Source organism: Trichechus manatus, unplaced genomic scaffold (genome assembly GCF_000243295.1).
Source record: "Trichechus manatus latirostris isolate Lorelei unplaced genomic scaffold, TriManLat1.0 scaffold00051, whole genome shotgun sequence".
NCBI classification, from domain to species: Eukaryota; Metazoa; Chordata; class Mammalia; order Sirenia; family Trichechidae; genus Trichechus; species Trichechus manatus.
This window is the reverse complement of record NW_004443987.1, coordinates 1,428,769-1,456,722: the sequence shown is the minus strand read 5'-3', so window position 1 is coordinate 1,456,722 and position 27,954 is coordinate 1,428,769. Positions and strand designations below refer to the sequence as shown.

The 27,954-nt window shown below is 43.4% G+C and overlaps 1 protein-coding gene across 1 annotated transcript; it reads left to right on the top strand.

Annotated features, from left to right (window-relative positions):
* Positions 1-27: 27 nt before the first annotated feature.
* SRPX2 (sushi repeat containing protein X-linked 2) lies at positions 28-27,662 on the top strand. Its single transcript, XM_004377539.1, has 11 exons — positions 28-330; positions 1,987-2,188; positions 7,015-7,095; positions 16,155-16,346; positions 18,971-19,147; positions 19,448-19,574; positions 19,743-19,864; positions 20,948-21,127; positions 21,454-21,587; positions 26,149-26,270; positions 27,396-27,662. The coding sequence occupies exons 2-11, from the start codon at positions 2,107-2,109 to the stop codon at positions 27,574-27,576; spliced, it is 1,398 nt and encodes a 465-aa protein (XP_004377596.1). The 5' UTR covers positions 28-330; positions 1,987-2,106; the 3' UTR covers positions 27,577-27,662.
* The last annotated feature ends 292 nt before the right edge of the window (positions 27,663-27,954 follow it).

The window sequence follows — 27,954 nt, the reverse complement described above, 5'->3', positions numbered from 1 at the left end:
TGCCATTGACACTTGCCCCTGCTCTGCAGCAGACAGACTGAGTTCCTCTAATCCCCATGTTCTTTCTTCTCCTTCTCTCTAAGACCCTTCTCTGAGGGAGGAACAACTATATCTTTGGGGATAGTATAGCTTTAAGGAAACTTTTGGCAGATGCAGACGTCCTAACATCTGGGCAGTGTTAACAGAATCCCAGAGGCCCGGACAGACCACGAGCCACTCGTTCTAGGAATGTTAAAGTAGGAGTTTCTTTCGACCGATGAAAGGAGCAGAGAAGAAGGAGAAAGAGAAAGAGGAGACAGAAAGAGAGCACAAAACCTCCACATAAAACAGGTAAGATCTGCTACTTAACCCCTCCACACTACAGTCCCTCATTTCACAACCTTGGCTAGCAGGGGCTGGGGCAGGGGGACCCAGGATTTGGGTAACATGACTGGGTGGGAGGCGGGGGGGAGGAAGCAGCTTTTTTATGAAACTGGATCATAAGGGGCTTTTCATTTGTGCTGGAACCTGGCTGCAGACACTTGTGCTCACTACCTTCTCAGCCCACAGTTGAGGGATGGCTGACTCCGGTGAGATGAGTGAAGCATTCAGTCGGAGATTAGGGAGGAGATGGGCTGGGTCATCGACTCAGAGTACTGGAGCTGCTCCTGAACAAAGGAACTGGATTGAGGCTGGATGTGGAAAGGGGTCAGTGATTAGTTCTCCAGCTGTTCATGTTCTGGATCTCTCTTTAATCCCCTCTTTCTCCTCCTTTCATCCCCTCTTTTTATTTCAGTTCTGTCAGATTTTCTTTCTCTTTCTTTCAGTTCTGTCAAATTTTCTTTCCTTCCTAGCTTCCCTCTTAACCTCTTTCCACTTGTTTTGCCTTCCTCTCTTCTTCTCACTCTCTCTCTCTTCTGCTCCTTTACCACTTTCTAGACAAAACTGAAGCCAAGTAGTGATGAACTGGGAAATATGAATGGTTGTCATTCTTGGACCTCATAAGTCCCTTAGGGACTTTGGCAAGAATCTGACATCTTTTTGTGTCTCTATTTCTGGGAGGGACTCCTCCCCTGAGCATGGCATTTCATTGAAAGCGTGCGGGTAAATGGGTGCTTGCAGAGGGGACCAGTGGCTGGTTTATCCCAATGGGCAGCAAGTTTACTAAGTATGTGCCCACTGGGAACCACAAAACTCTCATCCCATTAGAGTGAGGACAGGAAAGGAAGTGAGAAGGCAATTGAAGCCTGCTCAGCCTCTCCTCAGGTACCTCAGTAGGTCCTCTCTAACCTCGTTGACTTCTTGCTAGTTCAGCAGGGTAAAACTGGACTTGAAAGACAGAAGCCACTACCAAACCACTAAGCCTCAAAACCCAAAGCTAAGAACAGAGCCCAGGTATAGTTGTTGCCTGGGAGACTAGAGAAAGGAAACATCCGATCCTGTCCAATTTGAAGTTCACAATAATACTATCTAATATACAGGTATATATTGATTGCTTCTGTATATGCTGGGCAATAATCTATTCTATAAGGTAGATACTGGTATTATGACTCCCATTTTATAGATTAGGAAACTGAGGTTCAGATAAGGTAAGGAATTTGTCCAAGATCCTGTAGTTAACAGGCAAAGGAATTGGATTCGGATCCAGAGATCTGTGTAACTCCGGAATCCAAACTCTTTAGTCCATATATGCTAGTTCTTCCCCAGATAAGTGGTTAGGAAATATTAGTTGAATGGATGAAGCCATCAGTTGAGAGCCTTGAGAGAGCTGGATTCCCTTCTGGTTCTATGTGACTTTATGTTGTCCTTTTCTGGTCTTGGTATCTCAATATCCCTCTCTATAACTTGGGCCTTGGAACATTTGCACCTGATCTCACCAGGGTCAGGTGATTGTCTATGTCTTCCTCCTGGGAGGAAAAGAGACCATATATAGCAAATAGAGTCTTGAGATTCTAAAAGGGGATGACATACATTCATTAATTTTAACATCTCTCTTCATCTTTGCAGATCCCATCCCCTCACTTTTGGAAGTTCACTGATTGCTGGTTCCTGAAAGTCATTTTCCTTTGTTCTGGTACTTCTGTTCACATACCTCTATTCCTGCTTCCCTAAACCCCCCTTTCAAGGATGGCCCATCAGCTGACTCAAATAAGAGTGCTAGCTCTGCTGCTCTTCCTAACTCCAGCAGTGACACCAACACGGTATGCAGGTAAGTACTAAGAGTTGTTGTTCATTATTTCCAGGGAGGGCAGGGCAGGGACCAAGACCTGGAGGAGGGAGGAGTAAGACTGCAATTAGAGACACTTAGACCAGATACAGAGAAGAACTATTCCCAACAATAAAAAAACAGTTAAACATTGCAACAGGCTACCAAGGGAAGCTTTTGAGGCATCCTAACTATGAGTCGGAATCAACTTGATGGCAATGGGTTTTTCTGTTTGTTTTAAGAAGAGATATTTGAGAACAGGCTAGACCGGCACAAAAATGAGAGGGTTGGACAAGATGGCCCTTGAGGTCATTGTCTCACCTGCTTCTGCACTTAGCTTCCTGAAAACCAGCTTCTGATATTAATTCCTTTACAGGTCAAATCTTAATATTCTTGTCAAGACCACAAAAATAGGACTTGGGCTACATATCTCATATGGGAAAAAATAAGGGAGAAAGGCAAAAGGCAATCTTTTTTAAGGGAAACAAGACTAAATTCTCTCTCCGTCTTGTTCTCACTTTATGGGTCTCTCTCTCTCTCTTCCTCCTCTCCCAGACCTTATTTATAGGATGAGATTTTCTGTCAATCTGCCAATGATGTTAATGGCAATACAGGTCACATTCTCTTAAACAAGAATTCCCCAGTTTCTTCTGACTTGTTCCTTACTTCAGAAGAGATGGAGATTTCTGGATTCCTGAATGTATCATCCTTCTCCCCTGGAGACATAGGGGGCTGAAAAGAATAGACTCAGTGAGGAGAGGGAAAAAGAGAGGAGGAGTGATGGAAAGATAATGAGGCAGCAGATGGAGGTTTTTGATGGGGCCCAGCTGGCATTCCAAGTGCTAAGAATATTCTGTGGCCTGCAGTGTCTTCCCTCATAGGGGATACGGGGAGTAGAGGAAGGAGACAGGCCCAACCAATGGGGTTAGGAAAACATCCACAGATGAGTAAATAACAAACTGCTCCCATCACAGCCACAGTCATTGCAACTAAAATTTTCCACATGCCCTTCGCTCCTGGTGGAGGACTTTGGCAGTAGCTCTGTTTGTCTGGAACAGCTGCATGAAGCTTTCAAACAAATATCCAAACTTCTTCCCCTCTTTGGCTTAACCTGACTTGGGAGGGGGAGAAGCACAAGGGCTGACATTGAGATGAAGAGATTTAAGTTAAGCCGTTAGCACCAGAGAAAATGTGCAGCTGTCCTCCCCAGCTTCTTCCTTGCTTCAGTCCAAGTACATAAGAACAAAATCCAGTCAGAGATCACAGGGCTAGGGAGTGGAGATTAAATGCCTCAATGACCAATTTTAAACACCTGTATGATACCTCATAGCGTGCAAAGACTTTTACCTTTCCAGGATGGAAGCCTGAGCCGTTGGAGTCCTGAGGAAAGGGCAGTTTTTAAAAATCTAGGTTCTTTCGAGGTTCTCAAAGGGCTTGCAGACACAAAGGTGGCACTGCCCATTTCCATAGGAGTCACCAGGGTCACCACTCCTTCTAAGGAGCTCAAGCTGGTGAGGCTGGTGAGGTCTCTGACAGACCTGCAAACCCACTCATTCTACCCTATTCTATTCTTAGGAGGCTGTTTGATGAAAGAAATTTGCAGTTCCAACAATCCTCCCCCACTTCTGCTTTCCCTCATTGCCCACCCAGCTCTCTCCTCCATTCATTCATTCACTCAACAACTATTTATTGAGCACTCTCTATGCATTTTGCACTGTTCTGTTCACTTCCATAGCTTTGTCTTCAAATGGGAATAGCATAAGGAAGGCAGCCAAGCATGAATTGAGGGCTAATCAAGAAAAGGGTCCAGGAATAATCAGCAGGAGTCGGGAATGGTTAAGAATACACATAAAGCAAAGACTGGGTTAAAGGTGTGTATTTGCATATCTGTGCAGTTCAGGAAGTCAAACTGGATTTGTCATCATAAGCCAAGCATTAGTGTGACTCTTAAAATAGTCTTCAGCTATCAATTAAATTTTCAACTATACCTTTGTGAAGGGCAGGGCTCAAGGGTCTGACCATGCTATGGAAGTTGGAGGAACCCAGTAACAGACCAAAGAGTAGCCACTGATTAATCTACAGGGAACTGAAGAATGCTGCCCAAACCCCTACCCACCAAGGCTGAAGCGAGACAAGCAGACAGATTCATGTTGGGAGGGTGCCCCTTTAGTTATAATCTTACACCCCATCTCAGTATCCCAACATTTGCAAAAACAAATAAAAAAACCAAAACGGCAAAGAAAGGAAATGGGAAGACTTAAAGGAGTGAGGTAGACTGAGCCCATTCCAGTCACAAAGTAAACTTGGCACTGGCCTTTCTACTTCTGCACCCTGGTGGAGACTGTAATTATCTGACTGAGTCTTCTCTTCTACTTTCCCTCATCCCCATCATTCTGAAATGATGTAAAATGCTTGGTGGCCTTTGATCCCACACATACAGAGTAAAAAGGCTGGATTGCAAGAAAGATTTGGAATTTTTATCCCTGTGGAATAAAAGCTCTCCCCTACTACCATCTTCAGTAGAATGTCTGAGCTTGGTATCTAGGGGTCAAAAGACCTGGGCTGGAGTGCCTGCTCTACTATAAAGTATCTGGGAGACCTTGGGCAACTCTCTTAACCTGTATGAGCCATTTCCTCATTAGTACACTGGAGAGTAATAATGGTATTTACCTCACCAGGATGTTGTGGTGACATAATGTGGTAATATATGTAATGTGCTTAATGTAGGGTACATGGTGAGTAATATTAGCAGTTGTGATAGTTGTTGTTATCCAGCCATAGACCTCTCTGACACCCCTATTTTCTCTTCTGGTCAACAGAGGCTTGCTCCCTGCTGAGCACTTCTTCACAAGCTAGCTATGTAACAAGAGTGGGGAGACCTAATGCTTGAGGGAATCACACACATCTGGCCTCCTGTTTACAGGAGCTGTAAGGCTTTGAGGCTAATACTAAACTGAAACAGCTGACAAGAATTCCACGCCCAGACAAAGAAACCTCCCATATGGGAAATGAGAAAGCAAGGGAGATGTGGTCCAGGGAGAAATAAAGGAAAAGTCAGAAGAACTGAAATAGGAAAATAGAAAAAAAAAAAAAAAAAACAGAGAAAGAGAAAAAATGAACTCTTTCCTCTGGAATGAGGGCAAACCAATGAGGACATGATTTCATAACACAAACTTTCAATTTGATTCATTCCCTTGTTCACCAAGTTGGACTGGTTTCCCAACACACACCCCAACCCCCAGTCTGGGCTTGTGGGGAATGGAGGAACTTCATCATCTAGCCCTCAGCTCCACCCTTTAGTGCGGGGGGCCCTGTGCCTCTTCCCAGAGAGGAGGCAGACAAGCTTGTGGTCTGAGTGTTTACACAGACCAAAGGGCTCCAGCACTAAAACCCAGCCCTGTCCAGGAAGCACACCCTCTCCTGGAAATGGGAAATTGTCTTCTGACTCAAGCATGGCTGGCTGCCCTATTCTTGTGCATGCATTAGGGCTCAGAAAGTCTGAAAGGAGCGCTTCCGGAAACTTCATTCTGTAAAGAACCAAGTTGTTTTCCAATTAGTTCATATTCATGACCGATTTCCTGCAGTCTGGTACAACACACTGTTTAGTCTCCCAGACAGCCACAGACCTGCCTCTACCAGGGGCTGGGCCACTTAACAGGGTGATGGGGGGTGGATTAGGAATGTTTTCTAGCTCAGTGGCTCCCTTCTAAGGCTTCTGCTGATTAGAGGAACTGGAAGCTTCTCCAAATAACTCTGCCTTTTCTCTTCTCCAAGCCTGAACAAACTGTTCATAAAACTATTCTTATTCCCCCTTGCCTTTTTTTTAAATTTCTGCATGTATAATTCAGTGGCATTAATTACTTTCTTCATGTTGTGCAACCATTATCACTATCCTTTCCAAATTATTCTACCAGCATTAACATAAACTCAGTGCCGCCTAAGCAAAAACTCCCCCTTTCCCCTCCCTCCCACCCCTGGTAACCACTCATAATCTTTGGTTTCTATGTATTTGCTTAAATCGTGTAAGTGAGATCACGGAATATTTGTCCTTTTCTGACCAGCTTATTTTGCTCAGCATGATGTTTTCAAGGTCCATCCATGTTGTGATGTGCATCAGGACTTCATTTCTCTTTATTGCTGAGTAGTATTCCACTGTGTGTATGTACCACATTTTGTTTATCCATTCATCTGTTGATAGACATTTCAGTTGTTTCCACCTTTTGGCTATTGTGAAAAGTGGTGCAATGAACATTGGTGTACAGATTCCCCCTTTGCCTTTTGAGCCATCCCTCTCTGCCTTGGCATGCCATTCCTAGCAATGGTAACCAGGTGACAAGCCTTTTAGGCTAGTGGGAGCTTGAGGAATTGTTCCCCTCTGAGGACTGTGAGCAGGCCTGTCACTAGTGGGAAGATACTTACTAAGGCTCTATTTTTAACTTCTACATGGGACAACAGTCCATTCTCAGAGGTTGGTCATCAGTGTCTCACCAAAACACATGTGTTATATCAAGGAAACGGGCCATTTTATAGTCTAGATTGATGGATGGTCAAGACGTTCAGTTTTTTTTTTCTTTTCTTTTCGATGGAGGGTTCTAATGTTACCAGTGAGCCCCCAGACCATGAGCTCACTTTCTATGCACCTGAGGTGCTGAGGTTTGCCCACAATAATTCTGCTGTTTTACAAGGCTGAATTTTTCCCACTAAATATTTACCTGGCTTCTCACTTATGGAGTGCCTCAGGAAGGGACAAAGTTGGATGAGGGGGAAGATGGGGAAAGGCTTGAGTGAGAAACTGATACATCATCCTGACATTGCCTTCTTCATTCTAGGTTCAGGCTTCTATCCAGATGAAAGCTACAATGAAGTATATGCTGAAGAGGTTCCACAGGCCCCTGCCCTAGACTACCGAGGTAATCCTCACCGCTCCTTAGGCTCAGGAAGGGTCTTTTCTGGTCTAAGGTCTAAGCTCTTTTCTGAAGCATCCCTCATCCAGACTTGGCTCATATGTGCCAAAACTGCAGCTCAGGGAATCAGAGAATGTGATTTTTGATCATGAACTTGGTTACTGACTTGCTGTGTGACTTCACCCCTCTAGCCCTAAGGTTGCCCATCTATTATTAATCAGTAAGTATTGACTGAGTACCTACTCTATGCCTAATCCTGTGCTAAGTAAGCCTGTGGGTGATACAAAGTCTAAGATAGGGTTGTCCTCATCAAGGAGCTTACATTTTGTTGGGGGATGGAGCGATAAAACTAGCACACGTAGAGCAAGTAAGTGTGAAACTATGTGGTAGCAGTAAATGCAATAGGAGTTGAGAAAAGGAAGTCAGGGAAGGGGTCATGAAAGATGACATTTAGGCTAGGCCTTAAATGATGAGTAGGATTAAGAGAGCCGGAAAGAGGAGGGGAGGGCATTCATGCAAAGCAGCATGGCCAAAGACATGGAGGTAAGAACAAACAAAGACACGGTAGATGAGGGAGTGAGGAAGAAACCAGCCTGACTGGAAGAGTTGGGTGGTGGAGGGGGTAGTAGAAAACAAAGTTGAATATAAAGAGTGAGGCCAGATTAGGAAAGGCCCCTTGATCTAGAGACCCTTTAAGGAGAGGCAGGAGGATCATCTGTGAAGAATACTGGATAGAGGTTCCTGCATTAGAAGGAGATTAGGCTCTGTGATATCTAATATCCCTTCCAATTCTAAGCTTCTCTGTTTCTGTGCTTTGCAAACCATGCAGAAGAGTTTAGCTGTCGTGCTAGGAGCCATGAAGATCCATCCTATGTTCCTGCACAGGGGAGTGACATGGTAAATGGTAATTTCAGAACACTGACCTGGTTATGGTTATGGAGGGGTGGAGCCTGAGTCAGGGAAACTCTCCAGAATTCTGTTACATTAATGTTGACTAGAGATGATTGATGGTAGTGGCAAATAAATGGAGAATACGGATGAACTCCAGAGATGCTTCAAAGAAAGACATGACAAGACTTGGTACAGATTTGATGCACCAAGATGCTAAAAAAAAAACTGATATCTGAAAGAATCTAGTTTGGATACCTGGGAGAATTGTAAGACCCCTCTCAGAAAGAGTAGGTTAGAAAGGAAAATTAGTTTGGTAAAGAAGTCCTATAGGCAGTTGGAAATAGAAAGGTTAAGCTTTGTGAGTCATCAGCTTAACGGATAAACTGTTTGAGGGAGCAGAGGGCCAAGGTTAGAGCCTTAGAAGACATCTACAGATATGAGTAGTAGAGGTACCAACAAAGGTAAAAGAGATTTTAGTGGTCATCCAGGTATGAGGAGATCAGAGTAGTATCTATTATATTATGTGGTAGCAGCAAGGCTTCAGACTGGTTCTTCTCAGTTCAGTCATGGCCAAGGACATGAAACCAGAACAGACCTGAATTTTTAAAATTTGGGTAAACTGGAACAATAACCAGAATGGGAAAAGTTATGGGTTGAAGCCCTGCTAGGAATCTAATCTCCCTCTTAAAAAACAAAGGCAGTGTATGCGTTGCATAGCGACCAAATCTCATACCTGTCGGATTTTGAGCAGAGTCAAAAACCGTGGTGCCATGCTCAAAAATGGCGGCTGACCGTGCCACTTTGAATGTGTGTTGCTCTCCACATTCCCGTAATAATACAATCTCACACATCAGGCTCCGGAAAGGGCTCACGACGCCACTTCCGAGTCTCCCATTCCAGGGCTTTCAGCCATAATTTTTCCTGTTCTGGTTATCCTTCTGGATCACCCAAATTGTAAAAATTTGAGTCTGTTCCAGTTTCACTTCACTGGCCATGACTGAACCAGTTTGAACCAGTTTGAAGCCCTGCATAGCAGTAAATGCAATAGGAGTTAAGAAAAGGAAGTCAGGGAAGGGGTCATGAAAGATGACATTTAGCCACAAAAGAGAGTTTTAAAGAAGGGGAAAGGGTAAGAGATTAACTGTGTCAAGTATTGGAGAGATCAAATTGAAGGTAAAGCAAACATATTTGGCAAGAAGAAGGTAAATGGTGAACTTTGAGAAAAACAGTTTTAATATAGAAATGAGCAGAGCTTTGGGCTCTTTGCTTCTTTCTAGCTACCTTCTACCTACCTTCTTCTCGATGCCAGATCCCTACAGTCTGTTACCCACTCACAAACCTCCATGCTGAAACGATACCTCTTGAAGTTCACAATCTCTTGCAATGACCAAATCACATGACCCTTTCTTGAGCTTCAGTCTCTCAGCAGCAGCGAGCACATCCCTTTCTTCTTAATCCCACTTCCCTGGAATCATGACATTTCACTATTCTGATCACTGCTGAAGCCAAGAAAGGAGATGAGCTCCCCAATGGTGATGAGAGAGTGAAGCTGAGATCTGAACTTTGGGCAACCCTGACCTTCCTCCTGATTTCCTGGACTACATCTTTAACTGCTACTGAACATTTCCATTTGGAGATGTCTAAAATGAAATTCTTTCATCTTCCCTCAAAAAGGCTTTATCAGCTGACCTTCCTGTGTCTGCTAATGATACCATCATTCTTCTAGTTACTTGGACTTAAAAATAACTCTATGTTACCTTTAATAGCCCGCATCACCTTTAATGGTTAAAGTGTTTGGCTGCTAACTGGAAAGGTCAGCTGTTCAAACCCACCAGCTTCTCCGTGGAAGAAAGATGTGGCAGTCTGCTTCTTTAAAGATTTACAGCCTTGGAAACCCTATGGGGCAGTCCTACCCTGTCCTACAGGGTTACTGCTAGTCGGAATTGACTTGACAGCAGTGGGTTTGGGTTATCATCTTTAATAGTTCCTTTTTCCTCATCACCTCTCACCAGTTATTCACCAAGACCTGCCATTTATTTATTAATCCATGGGATTAATATTTTTATTACCTCATACATGGATAATGGCAATTGCCTCCTAACTGGATTCTCTGACTCATGTTTCTCCCTCTCCAAACCTGGTGGGCCACTATGACCATTTCTATTAGAATCTGGCCTCAGTCTAGCTTACCAACCTGACAATTTATTACCCCTCCCCCTCAAATAAAACCTATGCTTCAGCCTGGCTGCTCTACTCTGTTCCCTGACTACTTTAGCCCACACTGAGCTTTCCCTCATCCATTCATTACTTCATCCATTTATTCAATGCATATTTATTGAGTGCCACTATGTACCTCTTATGAAATAAATGTTTGTTGTCTGGACCACTTGTTTGGCATTTATTATGTACTGTCTCTTTGGGTTGTGTTTTATTACCCTCAACAAAACTGTTATCTCTTTAATAGAAGGGGTCATGTATGACATTCCCACAAAGCCATGTAAAAAGTAGGTGTTCAAAAAATGTTGACTGACTGATTGGCATCCTGGAAAGAGAAGCTAGATTGTAGGAGACTATAAAGGGGAGGGAGTCCCTGGGTGGTGCAATCAGAAAATGCTCTCGGCTGCTATCTGAAATGTTGGTGGTTGAGTCCACTCAGTGGTGCCTCTGAAGAAAAGCCTGGCTATCTACTTCTGAAAAAGCAGTCATTGAAAACCCTATGGAGCACAGTTCTACTCTGATACATATGGGGTCACCACGAGTCACAGTTGACTCATGGCAACTGGTTTTTATAAATGGGAGAAGTAAATAGGAAAAAGCAACAGATGAAGAATTTACTTTCAAAAGGTCCGGCAGCCCTATATTAGCCTGCCTCATTGATTATTTTTAAATGAGTATAAAACCCTTTAGAAGAATATAAGCTGCATGGTGGCCTGTGGCCTTGGGATCTAGTGTCTCACAGCTGTCTTTGGGACTTAATCTCAGGGCATAAAACAAATTGAGTGAAGTTATCAATGATGAGCGGGGAGAGGGCAGCAAGGAACAGTACAACCTGTGGTCCCAGCCTTCCTTGTAAGATCCTTCTGACCTCATAATCAACAGCTCCGCAATGGTAGCACTTAAGAGACTTTCTGTAATTTGGAGATGGTGTCTCCAGGTGGCAATACTGTGTCATTGCCATAGGCTTGAAACTAAACGCTGAAAGCCACACCATGTTGTTGCTCAAAGAGGGATGGAATGGTGGCTCAAATCCAGACACCGATTTAGGGAATATCAATCCCAGGGCTAGATATTTTACATGCATAATTTCATTTGATTCTCACAACAGCCCTATGAAACTGGTTTATTATCCCCTATATTACAGATCAGGAAACTGAAGCTCAGGGAAGTTAAATTTGAAGTCACACAGCTTTGAGGCGGCAGAGCAGGATTGTAAACCCGGGCCTGTCTGACTCCAAAGCCAAGCTCATTCCATCTCTTTCATCAAAAACGTAACTCGTTTAAAAAAAAAAAAAAGAAGAAGAACTAACCAGTTAAAAAAAAAATTAATTTGGAGCAAACTGTCCATTGTAGAGTTTGGTACCATTTTCACTAATCTTGAACTTTCTTTCATGCCTTATCCTGATTTGTAGCTTGGAGTCAGAAACCCTTCATCTTAGGTATGTTCTCAGTCCTCTGAGCTGCTGCTTTCTTCACAGGGAAACTAGTCACTTTGCCTGGGTTATCTGAAGATTATCACAGAGAAGGCCTTTTCAACTCTGTTGTCAGCATTTCCTTTTCTTTATAAGCCCTAAAAAAGAGATAGGTGAATAGCTACAAAGAGCAGAGACCATGGGCCTGAGTTCAAATCCCAGCTTCTCCACCTTCTAGCTCTTTGAACCTGGACAAACACCTACAATGTGCCAGGCACTGTGCTATGTATCTTGTTATTTCATTTAAAGAAATTGTACGCTTGCTGTGTAGTGATATGGAAAGGTCTTTAAGACACATTGTTAAAAAAGAAAGCAATGGAGACAACAGTGGGCATAAAATGCTACTCTAAGTGTTTTAAAAAAAAGAGTGAAAAATAAGAATCTATACCAAATTTGCTTTATATGCAAAAAGAAACTATCAACTGTGGTTCTTTGGTGGGGGGGGGATGTGGGGGGGGGGGGGGGAGGGGGAATTTTTAGTGGTTTCCGTGTTATACCTTTTATAGAAGCCCTGGTAGCACAGTGGTTAAACGCCGGCTGTGCTAACCGAAAGGTCAGTGGTTCGAACTCACCAGTCGCTCCTATAGATGTGGCAGGAGAAAGATGTGGCAGTCTCCTTACATAAAGATTTACAACCTTGGAAACCCTTTGGGGCAGGTCTATTCTGTCCTATAGGGTCACTGTGAGTCAGAATCGACTCAACGGCAGTCGGTTTGGTAATACCTTTTATAAGGAGCCCTGGTGGCGAAATGGTTAAATGCTTGGCTGCTAACCAAAAGTCCGTGGTTCAAACCCACCCAGCAACTCTGTGGGAGAAAGACCTGGCGATCTGCTCCCACAAAGATTGTTGTTGTTGTTAAGTGCCGTCGAGTCAATTCTGACTCATAGCAACTCTATGTACAACAGAACGAAACACTGCCTGGTCTTGCACCATCCTCACAATCATTGCTATGTTTGAGCCCATTGTTGCGGCCACTGTGTCAATCCATCTTCTTGAGGGTCTTCCTCTTTTTCGCTGACCCTCTCTACTTTTATCAAGCATGATGTCCTTCTCCAGGGACTGGTCCCTCCTGATAGCATGCCCAAAGTAAGTGAGACAAAGTCTCGCCATCCTTACTTCTAAGCTTGGGTTCAAATTCCAGCTCTGCTACTTACTTGCTAAGGGACCTTGGGCAAGGTACTTCCTCATCTGCAAAATAGGGCTAAACATCTACCTACCTCACAGGGTGCTTTAGAGAACTATATGAGATGATGTGTGTCAAAATGAAAATATGTAGCATGGCGCCTAGCACACAAAAGATATTCAATAGACACAACATATTTCCTGCCAGACATTTTCACCATGCAGTATTTAGCCACATTCTTAGTGTCAGTTTCCCATCAGCTCTTTTTGGGTACAGTTGCTCAGACAGTTGTGAATCTCCTTAACTGTATGGTCACCTCTCCTGTATTTCTTCATCTCATCCACATCAATAGCGTGAAAGGCATTGTCACATACCTCACTTACTTTTACATACTGTACCCACCATTTCTCCTGCTCTACCAGTCTGGTAACTCTACCCAAAAAGTACATGAGGTCATTCTGGAATTACTTGTTCCTGGAGATCACCATTTTTCATTCTAACTGCACATAAACCTGATGTTTAAGCATTCTAGAACACTATGCTGTCTGTGCCATTGGCATCACTAGGCGGGTGCAGGGGGTGCAGATCACACTGGGTGACACTGTCAGAGGGGGTGACACCAAAATGACTGTCTATAAAATTTTTGTGCAGTGTTTCAGCAGAAATTTATAATTTTTTAAATAAAAATATCCCTGTAGTTAGTTACAACAACAAAAAAATTTTCACAAGCCTAGCTTACACGTATCAATATACCTACAAGGCTAAAACTCTAGGCTAATTTACTTTTTGAACATTCTAATGTGCTCTGGTCAGAGCTGTCGTTATTACCCAATTACAATGATGCTTCAAATCATGTGGTTTCGTCTGCACACACTACAAGTTCACGCTGTTTTTTCGTTGGGGCTGGTGTTTTTATAGTCGCTGATTTTGTCAAATTTTCTGGTGTATTTAGCTACAGTATTGTGGTAATTAGCATGGAATGGGTGACACCATGAGTTACTGCACTGGGTGACACCAACCCTAGTGATGCTACTGATCGATGCTGTCAGTCTCACCAGGCTGTAGTTTCCAGAGGCTATTTAAAATTGGGATAGGGTTTGTCCATCTCCAGCTTTCCAACATGTGTTTTCTTTATGCCAGGATTTCTCTGGGCCGGAAAATTTGAATTGATTTACAATAGCTGGACAGTCTCTTACTGTCTCAGCATTTATCCTGAGCATATTTCCCTTTGCCATGCTTGCTTGTTCTACCCATCCCAATCTGATATTTATTTTCTTTGACAGCATATGGGGGAAAAAATAGAACAGGAGTAATTGTTGAAGTCCCAGCCTTCCCTGTAAGGTCTTTGTGATATGTGTTGTGACCTTATAATCAACAGCTCTACAAAAGTAGTGCTTAAGAGACTTTCTGTAATTTGGAGATGGTGTCTCCAGATGGCAGCCGTGTGTCACTGCCACAGGCTCAAAACTAACGCTGGAAGCCACAGTGTGTTATTGCTTGAAGAAGTTTTCTCAGTGTCATCTGTCATCATTCACCAGTTGCCCTCAAGCAGAGGCTCTAGCCTGTCTTTGTTCCTTTAGCCCCTGATATGCCTTTTTTCGAAGCCCCTTCTGTTTGTCCCTTAGGATTTGGGAAGCGCATCAGCTCATTTGGGGCTTTAGCCTTTCTGACCTTAGGCTAACAAATCTGTGCCATCCTTTTGTATGCATTTGTGAGTAGGTGGCCCTCCTTTTGTTTATGTGTGTCCCTTGAAAACCTGAAGCCACTGAAGAGTTGTTTATTTTGTATAGCCAATGAGGCTTCTTCCTTAGGATGCCTTTATGATTTAACAGCCATATAACCTCTTGTGCTCAGTTCTGAGCAGGCATCAAACTTTCATTCCTAAGAAGCCTTCTTTGATGTCACATTCCCTTCCTCTATCTTACATCTTCGTATTATATTCTTAATGTATTTTTAATTTACATACAATAAAAGTCACTCTTTTTGGTGTGTGTACAGTTCTATGCATTTTTGACAAATGCAGAGCTAGGTAAGCCACCACAGCACCACAGTACCCAACAGAACAGTTCCATCACTTCAAAACCTTGCCTAGTGCTGCCCCTTTGAGGTTACCCCTACCTCCACCCTTGGCCTCTGGAAACTACTGATGTGCCCCTATATTTTTGCCTTTTCCAGAAAGTCATATAAATGGAATGCTACAGTAGGTAGTCTTTTGACCTTGGCTTCTTTCACTTCCCAAAATGTATTTGAGATGCATCCATGATGTAGTATGTCATTACTTCATTCCTTTGTATGGATAACCCACAGTTTGTTTAACCATTCATCCATAGAAGGACATTTGAGTTGTTACCAGCTTTAGCAATTATGAATAGAGCTACTCTAAACATTTGTGTATAGGCTTTTGTATGAAATCAGGTTTTCATTTCACTTGAGTAAATATCTAAAAGTGGGATTGCAGAGTCTTATGGTTTAAGTGTATGTTTACCTTTATAAGAAACTACCAAAATATTTTCCAAAATGGCTCTATCATTTGGCATTCTCACCAGCAATGTACGAGAGTTCCAGTTTTTCTGCATCCTCATCAGCACTTGGTATTGCCGGTTGTTGTTTAATTTTTTAAGTTGAGACATACTAGTAGGTGTATAATGATATCTCATTAGGTTTTTAATTTGCATTTCTCTAATGACATCTTTTCATGTGCTTATCAGCCATCACTATATCCTCTTCAGTAAAATGTCTGTTCATATCTTTTGGCCATATTCTAACTGGATTGTTTGTTTTACCTTTGAGTTTTGAGAGTTCTTTATATATTCTAGATACTAGTCCTTTGTCAGATATATGTTGTGCAAATATTTTCTCCCAGTTTGTCACTTGTCTTTTCATCTCTTAATAGTGTCTTTCACAGAGCAAAATTTTTAAATTTTGATGAGATTCAATTTATTGATTTTTTTTATGGATTGTGTTTTTTTTAATGTCATATCTAAGACCTCTTTGCCTAGCCCTAGATACAAAAAGTCCTCTCCTATGTTTTTTTCTAAAAGTTTCATAGTTGTACGTTTTTCATTTAAGTCTGTGATCCATTTTGAATAAATTATTGTATAAAGTGGGAGACTTAGGTCAAGGTTTATGTTTTTTTTTTTTTTGCCTCTGGATATCCATTTGCTCCAGCGCCATGAGATGAAAATGGTATCTTTCCTGCATTTAATTGCTTTGGCACCTTTGTCAAAAAATCAGTTGGGCATACTTGTGTGAATCTATTTCTGGTCTATTCTGTTCCATTGTTCCATGTGTTTATCCTTTCACCAATACCACAGTGTCTTGATTACTATACCTCTAGCTTATATTTTTTCTATTGCTATAGTCCCCCGATGGTGTTATACATTAAACATCCAGGATGGAGAAGCCACATGCTACTCACCAAAGGGAGGAAATTATCACAGCAGCCTGGGCACTCGTTGTGAACTCTCCTGTGACCGGGGTTTTCGACTGATTGGACGGAGGTCGGTGCAATGCCTTCCAAACCGCCGTTGGTCTGGAACTGCCTACTGCAGGCGTAAGTTGTGTGTGTGCATATGCTGATGTATATACGTGAGAGAAGCCAGCCAGCCGGTCAGCCATCTGGAGATTTTACTATGCCTTTCTCGCAGGTGCAAACTGGGAATTTTCCATGGGCCCCCAATAGGATCTTTCCTCATCCTAGCATTCTAGCTCATTTTTCTCTGTCCACGGTCACTGCCTAAAAAATACGGGCCTTTAAATAGCAGCCAGCCCTTCTGACCCAGGGAGCCCAGGAGTGCATGTAAGGAGCTAAGGCTTGGGCCTGAGGCCTTCGTCTGGTGGTCCCGAAGATCTGTGGTCTCAGGCTCTTTCCCACTTGGAGTAAATTGCTGTACTTCCTGGCCTATAGCCTTAGAAGGCCTTCTTTATTTTCTTTTGGAAGTCAAGAAGAAGAATCCTTAAGGCTAGAATGTGGGAATGCTAATACACACACATTCTAAATCATGTCCCTCTTCAGCTCCCAAATCTCTACCTCTTATTCAAGCTCTATAACCTACCCCCTTTTAGCGGCTCAGCTTTGTCCATCTGTCCATCACTGAAAACCATTTTTAGGACACCCATGTATGCAGGGCCCTGTACTGGTCACTTCAGGAGTTACTCAATTCCTAAACATGATTATGTGCGTATGATAACTGGACACAGAAGTGCTGACCTTCAGAGAGAAATGGGATTCGTCAGAAAAGATGCTGTGGAAGAGAGGAGAAGCTTGGTAGCCAGAAAGGAAGCCACCACACTCCTCTAGGTGACTGCAATTACTTTGATTTAGAACGTAGACCCCATCATTTCCAAAATGAATTTGAATTAGCCTTATAAAATTAAAAAAATAATATAAGGCCATAAAGTTAAAATGAATATCAAACCAATGAAAAGAATGGAGAAGTACATATTTCCAGGTGCGTAGAATGAGTTAATTGCTACATTTGAGCAGTGAATCTAGTTTTGACCTTCTTCACAGGAGACAAACGGGTGAACACGTTGGAGCTATCATTCTCACTGTCATATAATACTAAGCAAACAGATTCATCTGAAGAGACAAACCTTTTTTCTTGGCCCTGATTTCAAGGAGGTCATTTTTTTCCATAGGTCTTTACCTAAGGAGTATGGGAAAACTTAATAATCTTAAGTCTGGTTTGTCCAACAAGCAAAATGAACATAGTTAATATACAGACTTTATTCAAAGTGCCAACAATTGAGGATATGCAGGGCTAGAACTTAGACAACCCAGGGGGAATGTATGGCTTGCCTACTTTGCTCATGCATCAGGTATCTCAGACAAGACTTTGGCAAGCATAGGCTCACAATCAAATTCATGGTGGCAGTCTCTGCTTTTGGCACGTGTAGTGTCTAAAGCACATGGATGGCTCTTTAATGAAATACCACCAAACCTGGCCCTCCAGGCACTGGTCTGACTTGTATTCTCACTTGGACAGAGGACCAACTTACTTCCGCATGTAAGTGAGCCTCAGCTGAGGAGTGCTAGTGGTACTGTCAAAATTATATTCAAAAAGGAGTTTTGACAAAGGAGAATGAAGAACACCAAAGACACAAAGAAAATATGAGCCCAAGAGGCAGAAGGGGCCACATAAACCAGACTTCATCAGCCTGAGACCAGAAGAATGAGATGGTGCCTGGCTACCACCACTGACTTCCCTGACAGAGAACACAACAGAGAGTCCCTGACGGAGAGGAGAAAAGTGGGGTGCAGAACTCAAATTCTAGTAAAAAAAAAACAAACAAACACGAGACTTACTGGTTTGATTGAGATTGGAGGGACCCCAGAAGACATGGCCCCCAGACTCTCTGTTGGCCCAGAGCTGAAGCCATTCCTGAGGCCAACTCTTCAGACAAAGATTAGACTGGACTATAAGACATAAAATGATACTCGTGAAGAGTGTGCTTCTTAGCTCAAGTAGATACATGAGACTAAATGGGCAGCTCCTGTCCGGAGGCAAGATGAGAAAGCAGAAAGGGACAGGAGCTGCTTGAATGGACACGGGAAATCCAGGGTGGAAAGGAGGAGTGTGCTGTCACAGTATGGGGAGAGCAACTAGGGTCACATAGCAGTGTGTGTATAAATTTTCGTATGAGAAACTAACTTGAACTGTAAACTTTCATTTAAAGCACAATAAAAAAAAAAGGAGCTTTGAATTTGCTCAAGGGGAACTAACATTTGAGGAAGAAGAGAAGAAAACTAACAGTTGCTGAGACCCTAAATGAACCCAGAGGTTTATATATGCATTGTTTTTTTTTTTTGATCTGCACAACTATCCTATGAGGTAGCCACACTGTAGAGATGAAAACACAGACTTAGGGGGAGGAGGTCACTTCCTCAAGGCCACAGAGCTAATAAGAGGTGGAGCTGGGATGCAAACCCAGGTCGGCTTCCAAAGTCCATGGACTTAGACAAGTGATTTACTTCTTTGCAACCCCCAAGAGTGCCATTATACTTTATAATATGGAAACAAAAAGGCAATTAAGCACAAAAATTTAAGGACAGTTTGGGTGGGGTTTCTGTATCTTTGGCTGTCTCTGATAATGGTTCTCTCTGTGCTAGATGCCCAGGCATCACCTCTAGACAGGCCCACAGGCCACTGAGCTTGCCACTTGGTTCTCTCTTAGAGGTGAGATGCCACACATTGCCGTTCATCACTAGTGGCACCTACACCTGCACAAATGGGATGCTTCTTGACTCCCGCTGTGACTACAGCTGTTCCAGTGGCTACTACCTGGAAGGTGACCGCAGCCGCATCTGCATGGAAGATGGGCAATGGAGTGGAGGCGAGCCTGTATGTGTAGGTAAATGCTGGTTCCTCCCACTTGTCCTGCTGCAAATCCCTCCTGGTGTGATATCCACAAAGGATGCGCAATTCTCACTACAGAAGGCAATCCTGTTCTCTATGAGGGCGGCACACTGGGGATACGCTTAACAAAGGACTCACTTCGGCTGGAGCTAGGCTTCCTTCCCCACTCTGTTTGGGCACCTTGAACTGAGAGTGCACCTTTTACCTACCCATTGGTGTGGTATCGCTTCCATGGGTCCCCTCTAGGGAAGGCAGGGGAACCCATGAGTCAGCACTTGATTTCTGACCTTGACAGACATAGATCCCCCCAAGATCCGTTGTCCCCACTCACGTGAGAAGATGGCAGAGCCAGAGAAGTTGACTGCCCGAGTACACTGGGACCCACCATTGGTGAAAGATTCTGCTGATGGCACCATCACCAGGTGAGCCTGAGTGACAAATGCCCCTCCCTGTCCCTCCGAACAGCTTCTCCCAGTTCCTCAGGCTGCTCACACTGAGCTGCACAGGATGAGGCTACAGCGATGGTACGTCCCGGACCTTAATTCAAAGGGTCTCTTTCCTCAGTGGCTCTTTCACCCTGTCCCATGCAGGGTGACACTTCGGGGCCCTGAGCCTGGCTCTCACTTTCCCGAAGGAGAGCATGTGATTCGTTACACTGCCTATGACAGAGCCTACAACAGAGCCAGCTGCAAGTTCATTGTGAAAGTACAAGGTCAGAAAGAATTCTTCCATTTCCACATTATTCATTATTCCTTCTCTATCTACCATGGCCTTCTAGATGCCCATCACAACCCTCTCCTCTCCATGCCTGAAACAGCCATACCTCATTTATATTGGATGAGGAAAAAGAAAGTCCACCCAACAGGATCATTCAGGAAACCTATATTACATGTGCATACACATGTTTAATAAACCCTGACTCCCCAACAAGACTTTCCCATTCTCCTAAATATGGATAAAAATCACAAAGATCCCTCTGTTTCCATTTCATTTCTTGACCTCCTAATTATTAAATCTAATCAGTCTTTCACCCCTGCTGACACTGGTATTGTTGGCTGTCTGATTCTTCTTCGTTTGGTGTTGTATTGTTCTGTTTTGCTTTTCTCATTATAAAAACAATTCATGCTCATTGCTGAACATCTGGAAAATAAAGAAATAGGTAAAGGGAAAAGTCTATTACCCCACCATCCAGAGGCAATTTCTGTTAACCTTTTGGTATTTTCCTTCTAGTCTTCTTTCTATACATAATTTAAAAAATATATATACTTGAGATTATACTGTATCTTCTATCTTAGACCATCTTTTTTTCAATTTTTCTTATAACACAAGTAATTTTCCCATGTTCTTTAAAAATTCTTCAGAAATACTTTTAAGGGCAGCAAAATATTCTACTCTAAAAGGTATGTCATAATTTGCTTAACTCTTCTCCCACTGTTGAATATTAGTTGCTTCTGATTTCATTTTGCTACTATAATTCTGTAAGGTGGTCATGTTTATACTGGGAATCTATAAAGTCTGGAAACAGATGACTTTTTTGAAAGATTAATACTCTTTTGACAACCTTATGTATACGCATCTGTGTTTCCAGACTTTATATAAACACGTTTGTCTGAAAGATGTAATTCCCTAAGAAAGGAAAAGTCTAGCTCCATCCCTGGCCATTGGAAGCAGAGAGAAGCCAGTCATTCTGATCACCCTAGGTCTCCTGGTCTAGAAAGCTCAACATGGACACCCTCTTAGTCTTTCCTTCCTAAGAGAGACACCACAGACCCTAACTTAAGCTCTTCCCTAACAGTGAGACGCTGCCCAACTCTGAAACCACCACAGCATGGCTACCTTACCTGTACTTCAGCAGGGGACAACTATGGTGCCACCTGTGAATACCACTGTGATGGCGGTTATGAGCGCCAGGGGACCTCCTCCCGGGTCTGCCAGTCCAGCCGCCAGTGGTCAGGATCAGCACCCATCTGTACTCGTGAGTAAAACCAGGGAATGGGGAGAACGGACATATTGATCGGGGTACTTTGGAGGCTATCCCCATGGCACAGAGGTCCAACAGCAATGTGTACGATGTGGGAATGCGGAGTTCTGAAGTGTTTATTTTAAGGGCCAATGCTACCCCATAGAATACTCCTACCCCAAGAAGAGGGTTTAAAATCTCCAAGTGTTCTTTTGGGATTTCCCCCAAGGGAAGGGATAAAGAGTTAACCCCAAAGACTGGATTCTATCAAGATGTTAAATTACCCATGCTGTGATGAAGAAGAAGGTCATACCCTGACTGGCCATCTGCTTCTGTCCCAGCTATGAAGATTAATGTTAATGTCAACTCAGCTGCTGGTCTTCTGGATCAGTTCTTTGAAAAACGGCGACTCCTCATAATCTCAGCTCCTGATTCCTCCAACCGATATTATAAAATGCAGATCTCTATGCTACAGGTGAGACCCACTCCCCTAATGAGGGCTTAGATACCTTACATACCCCCTAACCCCACCCCATTACCCCCTTAGCTTTTCCAGATCAGTTTCTCTCTGCAGCACAAACGCTGTTTCCTCAAACTTTTTGTGGATAGCATTTGATCAATTTTACTGAATTCAAATTTAGCACATTTTAAAGACAGCTATGTTTTTACTGAAAAGGCAACGAGGCCACCAGAATGAAGAATGTGACCTGCAGGGGGTTGGGTGAAGGACAGGAAGGGAATGTGGCCAAGTAGTCTGGATAAATTGACAGGTATAATCAAATGTAAATGTTGAGAATAAACTATGTTCATGTTTTCAAGGAATAATAGTACCAACACTTATGTGCTAAGTGCTATATAAGTACCAGGTACTGATCTATGTGCTTTATACATATTAACTTTTGTAATCCTCACAACAACCCGTATGAGGAAGGTACTATTATTATCCCCATTCTATAGGTGAGGAAACTCAGGCATAGAGAGGTTAAGTGATTTGCCCAAGGTCACCAGCTAGTAACAGGCAGAGCCAGGATTTAATCCAGGCAGTCTGGCTCCAGGATCAGATGAGAAGGAAAGTAGAAGAGAAGGAAAAGTGTTGTAATGTCTTAAAATAGAATGAAGGAGTTACATGAGGATTTTTAATGTACTACTAGATATCTGGAGCCCTGGTGGTGCAGTGGTTAAGAACTACAGCTGCTAACCAAAAGGTCAGCAGTTTGAATCCACCAGTCACTCCTTGGAAACCCTATGGGGCAGTTCTACCCTGTTCTACAGGGTCACTATGAATTGGAATTGACTTGATGGCAATGGGTTTGGTTTTTTAGTTTTTTTTTTTTACTAGATCTCTAAGGAGCCCTGGTGGTGCAATGGTTAAGTGTTCGGCTGCTAACTGAAAGGTCAGCGATTCTAACCCACCAGCAACTCCTTGGGAGAAAAGACCTGGTGATTTGCTCCCGTAAAGATTACAGCCTGGGAAACCCTATGGGGCAGTTCTACTCTGTCATATAGGGTCACTAAGAGTTGGAATTAACTCGATGGCACACAACAACTAGATACCTAGCCAAAGCCACTGGTGGGGGAGGGAGAGATAGATAGGACAGCATAGATATGATCATTGGGACTTAGAAAAAAAGACTCGGATGCTGAAGAGAACTCAGTGTGCTGACAAGGCTAAAAGAACTAGCTCAGGCTGGATACCCAGGTAAGAGAAGATGCTAGTTAGGGAATTTCTAAAGGTTGCATCTTAGAAGTTGTTGTGGACTGAATTGTGTCCCCCCAAAATATGTGTTGGAATCCTAATGCCTATACCTTTGGATGTAATCCTGTTTGGAAATAGAATTTTCTTTATTATGTTCATGAATCACTTCCGAGTTTTAAAAAGAGCAGATTAGACACAGACACGCACAGATACTGGGGACAGGTGCCATGTAAGAATCACCAAGGAACCAAGGAAGGCCCGGGCTACCGACAAGGAAGGAATCAACTCGGTCATGACCCTGATTTGGACTTTTAGCCTCTAGAACTGTGATAAATTCTGTTCAAAATTAAAGTTGCCCACTCGTGGTATTTGTGTCACACAGCACTAGGAAACTAAGAAGGAAGTTACTGAGTTAAGATTCAGGGGCCCACGAAGGAAGCAGTTTCATGGGGATCTAGACCAAAAAGGACCTAGTTCCTCTAGGGATCCAAAAAGGGCAGACAAAGGCAATAGCTCAGCTTGAACAGGAAGCAAGAACAAGAAAATGAACTAGCTAGTGAGGACAGTGACTCTAGGGGTCAATACTAGAGGATGAGCCAAAAGATTAAACAGGGGTGGGGTACCAGGGATTGTTCAACGCTTCTTTAAACCTTGAGCAAGGTAATTGGCTAATAGGCGACTCTATGAGACAAGACAGAGACTCAAAGGCAGGGTTACAAGTGTGCTGTCCAGTGCCAGGAAGGGAGCAAAGGGTAATGAAAACAATACTTGGTACTATTTTGGAGAAATCTTGGAAACCAAGAGAAGGCCCTGGTGATGTAGCCTAGTGGTAAGGAGCACACACTTGGGCCGGCAGCCTTAGACCTCAGTCATGCAAACTTGAGAAAGTTACTGCCTCCTCTACAGAATAAGGATAATACCACCTACTTGTTAGGGGTGTTGTGAGGATTAAATTAGATTATGACTACAAAGCATTAGGTATGTATATTCAATATATAATAAAATCGTTGCCATCAAGTCGATTCCGTTTCATAGCAAATGTACAGGACAGAGCAGAACTGCCCCATAGGGATTTTTCAAGGCTGTAAATCTTTACGGAAGCAGACTGCCACATTTTTCTCCCACAGAGCAGCTGGTGGGTTCAAACCACTGACCTTTCAGTTAGCAGCCAAGTGCTTACTCACTGCGCCACTGGGGATCCCTCCAATATTTAATGTTGTTGTTAGGTGCCAGTCAAGTTGGTTCTGACTCATAGCGACCCTATGTACAACGGAACGAAATACTGCCATCCTCACAATAATTGCTGTTTGAGCTCACTGTTCTAGCCACTGTGTCAATCCATCTCGTTGAGGGTCTTCCTCTTTTTCGTTGACCCTCTACTTAACAAAGCATGATGGTCTTCTCCAGGGACTGGTCCCTCCTGATAACATGTCCAAAGTATGTGAGACGAAGTCTTGCCATCCTTGCTTCTAAGGAGCATTCTGGCTGTACTTCTTCCAAGACAAATTTGTTTGTTTTTCTGGCAGTCCATGGTGTATTCAGTATTCTTCACCAACACCATAATTCAAAGGAATCAATTCTTCTTCGGTCTTTCTTATTCATTGTCCAGCTTTCACATGCATATGAGGCAATTGAAGATATCATGTCTTGGGACAGGCCCACCTTAGTCCTCAAAGTGACATCTTTGCTTCTGAACACTTTTGCAGGAGATTTGCCCAATGCAACACATCATTTGATTTCTTGACTGTTGCTTCCATGGGCATTGATTGTGGATTCAAGTAAAATGAAATCCTTGACGACTTCAATCTTTTCTCTGTTTATCATGATGTTGCTTATTGGTCCAGTTTTGAGGATTTTTGTTTTCTTTACATTGAGGTACAATCCATACTGAAGGCTGTAGTCTTTGATCTTCATCAGTAAGTGCTTCAAGTCCTCTTTGCTTTCAGCAAGCAAGGTTGTGTCATCTGCATCACGCAGGTTGTTAACAAGTCTTCCTCCAATCCTGATGCCGCATTCTTCTTCATATAGTCCAGGTTCTCGGGTTATTTGCCCAGCATACAGATGGAATAAGTATGGTGAAAGGATACAACCCTGACACATACCTTTCTTGATTTTAAACCATGCAGTAACCCCTTGCTCTGTTCAAATGACGGCCTCTTGGTCTATGTACAGGTTCCGCGTGAGCACAATTCGGTGTTCTGGAATTTCCATTCTTCACAACGTTATCCAGGATATGTTATGATCCACACAGTTGAACGCCTTTGTGTAGTCAATAAAACACAGGTAAACATTTTCCTGGTCTTCTCTGCTTTCAGCCAAGATTCATTTGACATCAGCAATGATATCCCTTGTTTCACGTCCTCTTCTGAATCCGGCTTGAAGTTCTGGCAGTTCCCTGTCAATGTACTGCTGCAACCGCTTTTCAATGATTTTCCACATAATTTTACTTGTGTGTAATATTAATGATATCGTTCAATAATTTCCACATTCTGTTGGATCTCCTTTCTTTGGAATGAGCACAAGTATGGATTTATTCCAGTTGATTGGCCTTCCAAATTTCTTGGCAGCTCTCTTCCAAATTTCTTGGCATAGACAAGTGAGCACCTCCAGCACTGCATCCATTTGTTGAAACATTTCCATTGGTATTCTGTCAATTTCTGGAGCCTTGTTTTTCGCCAACGCCTTCAGTGCAGCTTGGACTTACTTCTTCCTTTAGTACCATCAGTTCTTGATCATATGCTACCTCCTGAAATGGTTGAATGTCAACCAATTCTTTTTGGTACAGTGATTCTGTGTATTCCTTCCATCTTCTTTTGATGCTTCCTGTATTGGTCAATATTTTGCCCATAGAATCCTTCACTATTGCAACTCGAGGCTTGAATTTTTTCTTCAGTTCTTTCAGCTTGAGAAATGCCGAGCGTGTCCTTCCCTTTTGGTTTTCTAACTCCGGGTCTTTGCACATATCATTATAATATCGAATATATAATAGCTATTACTATTATTATATTGGAATAGCCATTCAATAAGAATCTATGTAATTTTAAACCTTTTTGAAGTTAAGCGATGAGAGATCGTTGCTGCAATTTATCAATTACATTTCTTTTTTCTACCCCACATGGTGTAACTGTTTTGTACACTTCAGTGGCATTAAAAAAAACACTGTTGGGGTAAGTACTTCAGAAGTGACAGAGGGAAAATGTTGTAGATCTCACGGTGTGGTCTTCGGGGAGAAGGCCCCGCTATCCCACACTTCCTCATGTGGTCCCAGGAGGAATCAGTCCAATAGCCTTAGGGTTGAGTGCCAAGACCTGTTTCATAAAATGTTCTGTCCCCCTCCCAGCAATCCACCTGTGGGCTGGACCTGCGTCACGTGACCATCATCGAGCTGGTGGGGCAGTCACCTCAGGAGGTGGGGCGCATCCGGGAGCAGCAGCTGTCAGCCAACATCATCGAGGAGCTCAGGTCCAGGCTGGGAGGCTGCAGGGAAAGGGTGGGCAGAAACCCTAGGCAGGACACTGACAAAGGGGGATTGTGGGAGAACCAACAGACACTATTCTCTTGGGATATTTCTTATTTTTGAACTCTTACAGATACCTTAGATAAGACCAGAGAACGGTTCATAACTTTGGCAGGACATCAGAATCAAATGAGGGGTTAAAATACAGATTACCAGGCCCTACCCAAACCACCTCAGGAACGTGCTTTTATAAAGGCACCTCAGGTGACTCTAAAACACTGCCAGGGTTGAGACATACTTAAACCCAAACATGACTGAGAAAAGCCTCTGACCCTCCTGCCTCTTGGCTTCCTTCCTTTGCCTTCAGTCTCCAAAGGAGCAAAAGGTACCTTTAGGCCCTGATACCTGAATCATACCCCTTAGCCCCTGGGGAGAGAGAAGACCATAGGTGACAGGTGGTAGAAGTTGACTTTTCTTATTATCTACCCATTATCACCCTTCCAATGCCTCCACAGACACTCAGGGCCAATAAAGCCATTACTGCTCTCTGTTCTACAAACAATACCTGCCTCCACGGCTCAGTCTCAGTGGAGACAGAAAGATTCAGTCCCAGTTAAGAGAGAGACTGGCAAACGCTCAGAGAAAGGAGACTGCAGATGTGTAGCTATAGATAGAAGAGTTAACCAGGTGAGGCTGATCAACCTCAGGGCTGCCATGTACACTTTGCAGGTTATGACCAGCCCAATTCTAGAAAACCCTAGTCACATCATAGTCTATGTGCTTGGTGCCCGCCACCCTGGGAGTTATCCAGTGCAGTCTGCATAGCTGTATGTAATAGTCCTGCTTAAGGGGACTTACTAAGGAAGTGCAGCTCGATAATAACAAAGCTGCTCCAGCTGGGGTGAGGAAGGGCAGCTTAGCAGAGCTAGACACTTACAGGCAGCAAGACTAGGGTCTGAGCCGACAAAAACAAAGAGGCTTGAGCTAGGTAGTGGAGGGGATGGGGGCAAGGAATCGGCTTGGGGAGGAATTAGTTCAACAATGGAGTTATGAAGGGTCAGAGGGTAGTAGAGCCTGGCAGGCTGGATGTCTAGACAAGGTCTCACACCTCCCCATGCTCCTCTCTCTAGGCAATTTCAGCGCCTCACCAGCTCCTACTTCAACATGGTATTGATTGACAAGCAGGGTATAGACCGAGAACGCTACATGGAACCTGTCACCCCTGAGGAAATATTCACCTTCATTGATGACTACTTACTGAGCAACCAGGAGCTGATCCAGCGTCGGGAACAAAGGGACGTATGCGAATGAACCTGAGCCAGGGCATGGAGAGGTCAAGGGACAAGATACCTTAGTTGCCTAATAAAAAAGAGGAAATGGTTTCCCACAGTCCTAGGAATGGGACTCTGAGGAGGGTGAGGTTCGCCAACCCGGGGACATTTCCAGGCACCTTTTCAGGACTATGTGATAGTTCCCCTGAAGCAAGTCTGCGCTTCAGGTAGCACTGGAGGAGCATAAGAAGCTAGGCAGGGACTGAAGGAAGGTCTCGGGCTGCGGGTTAGGGGTACAAGGTCTTCCTTTCCTAATCTGGGCCTCTGCCCAGCTCTCAAAAGTCTTTCAGATAAGTAAATTTTAATTCATTCACTAACTGGCTGTATTTTAAATGGATCCCCTGATGGCACAGTGGTT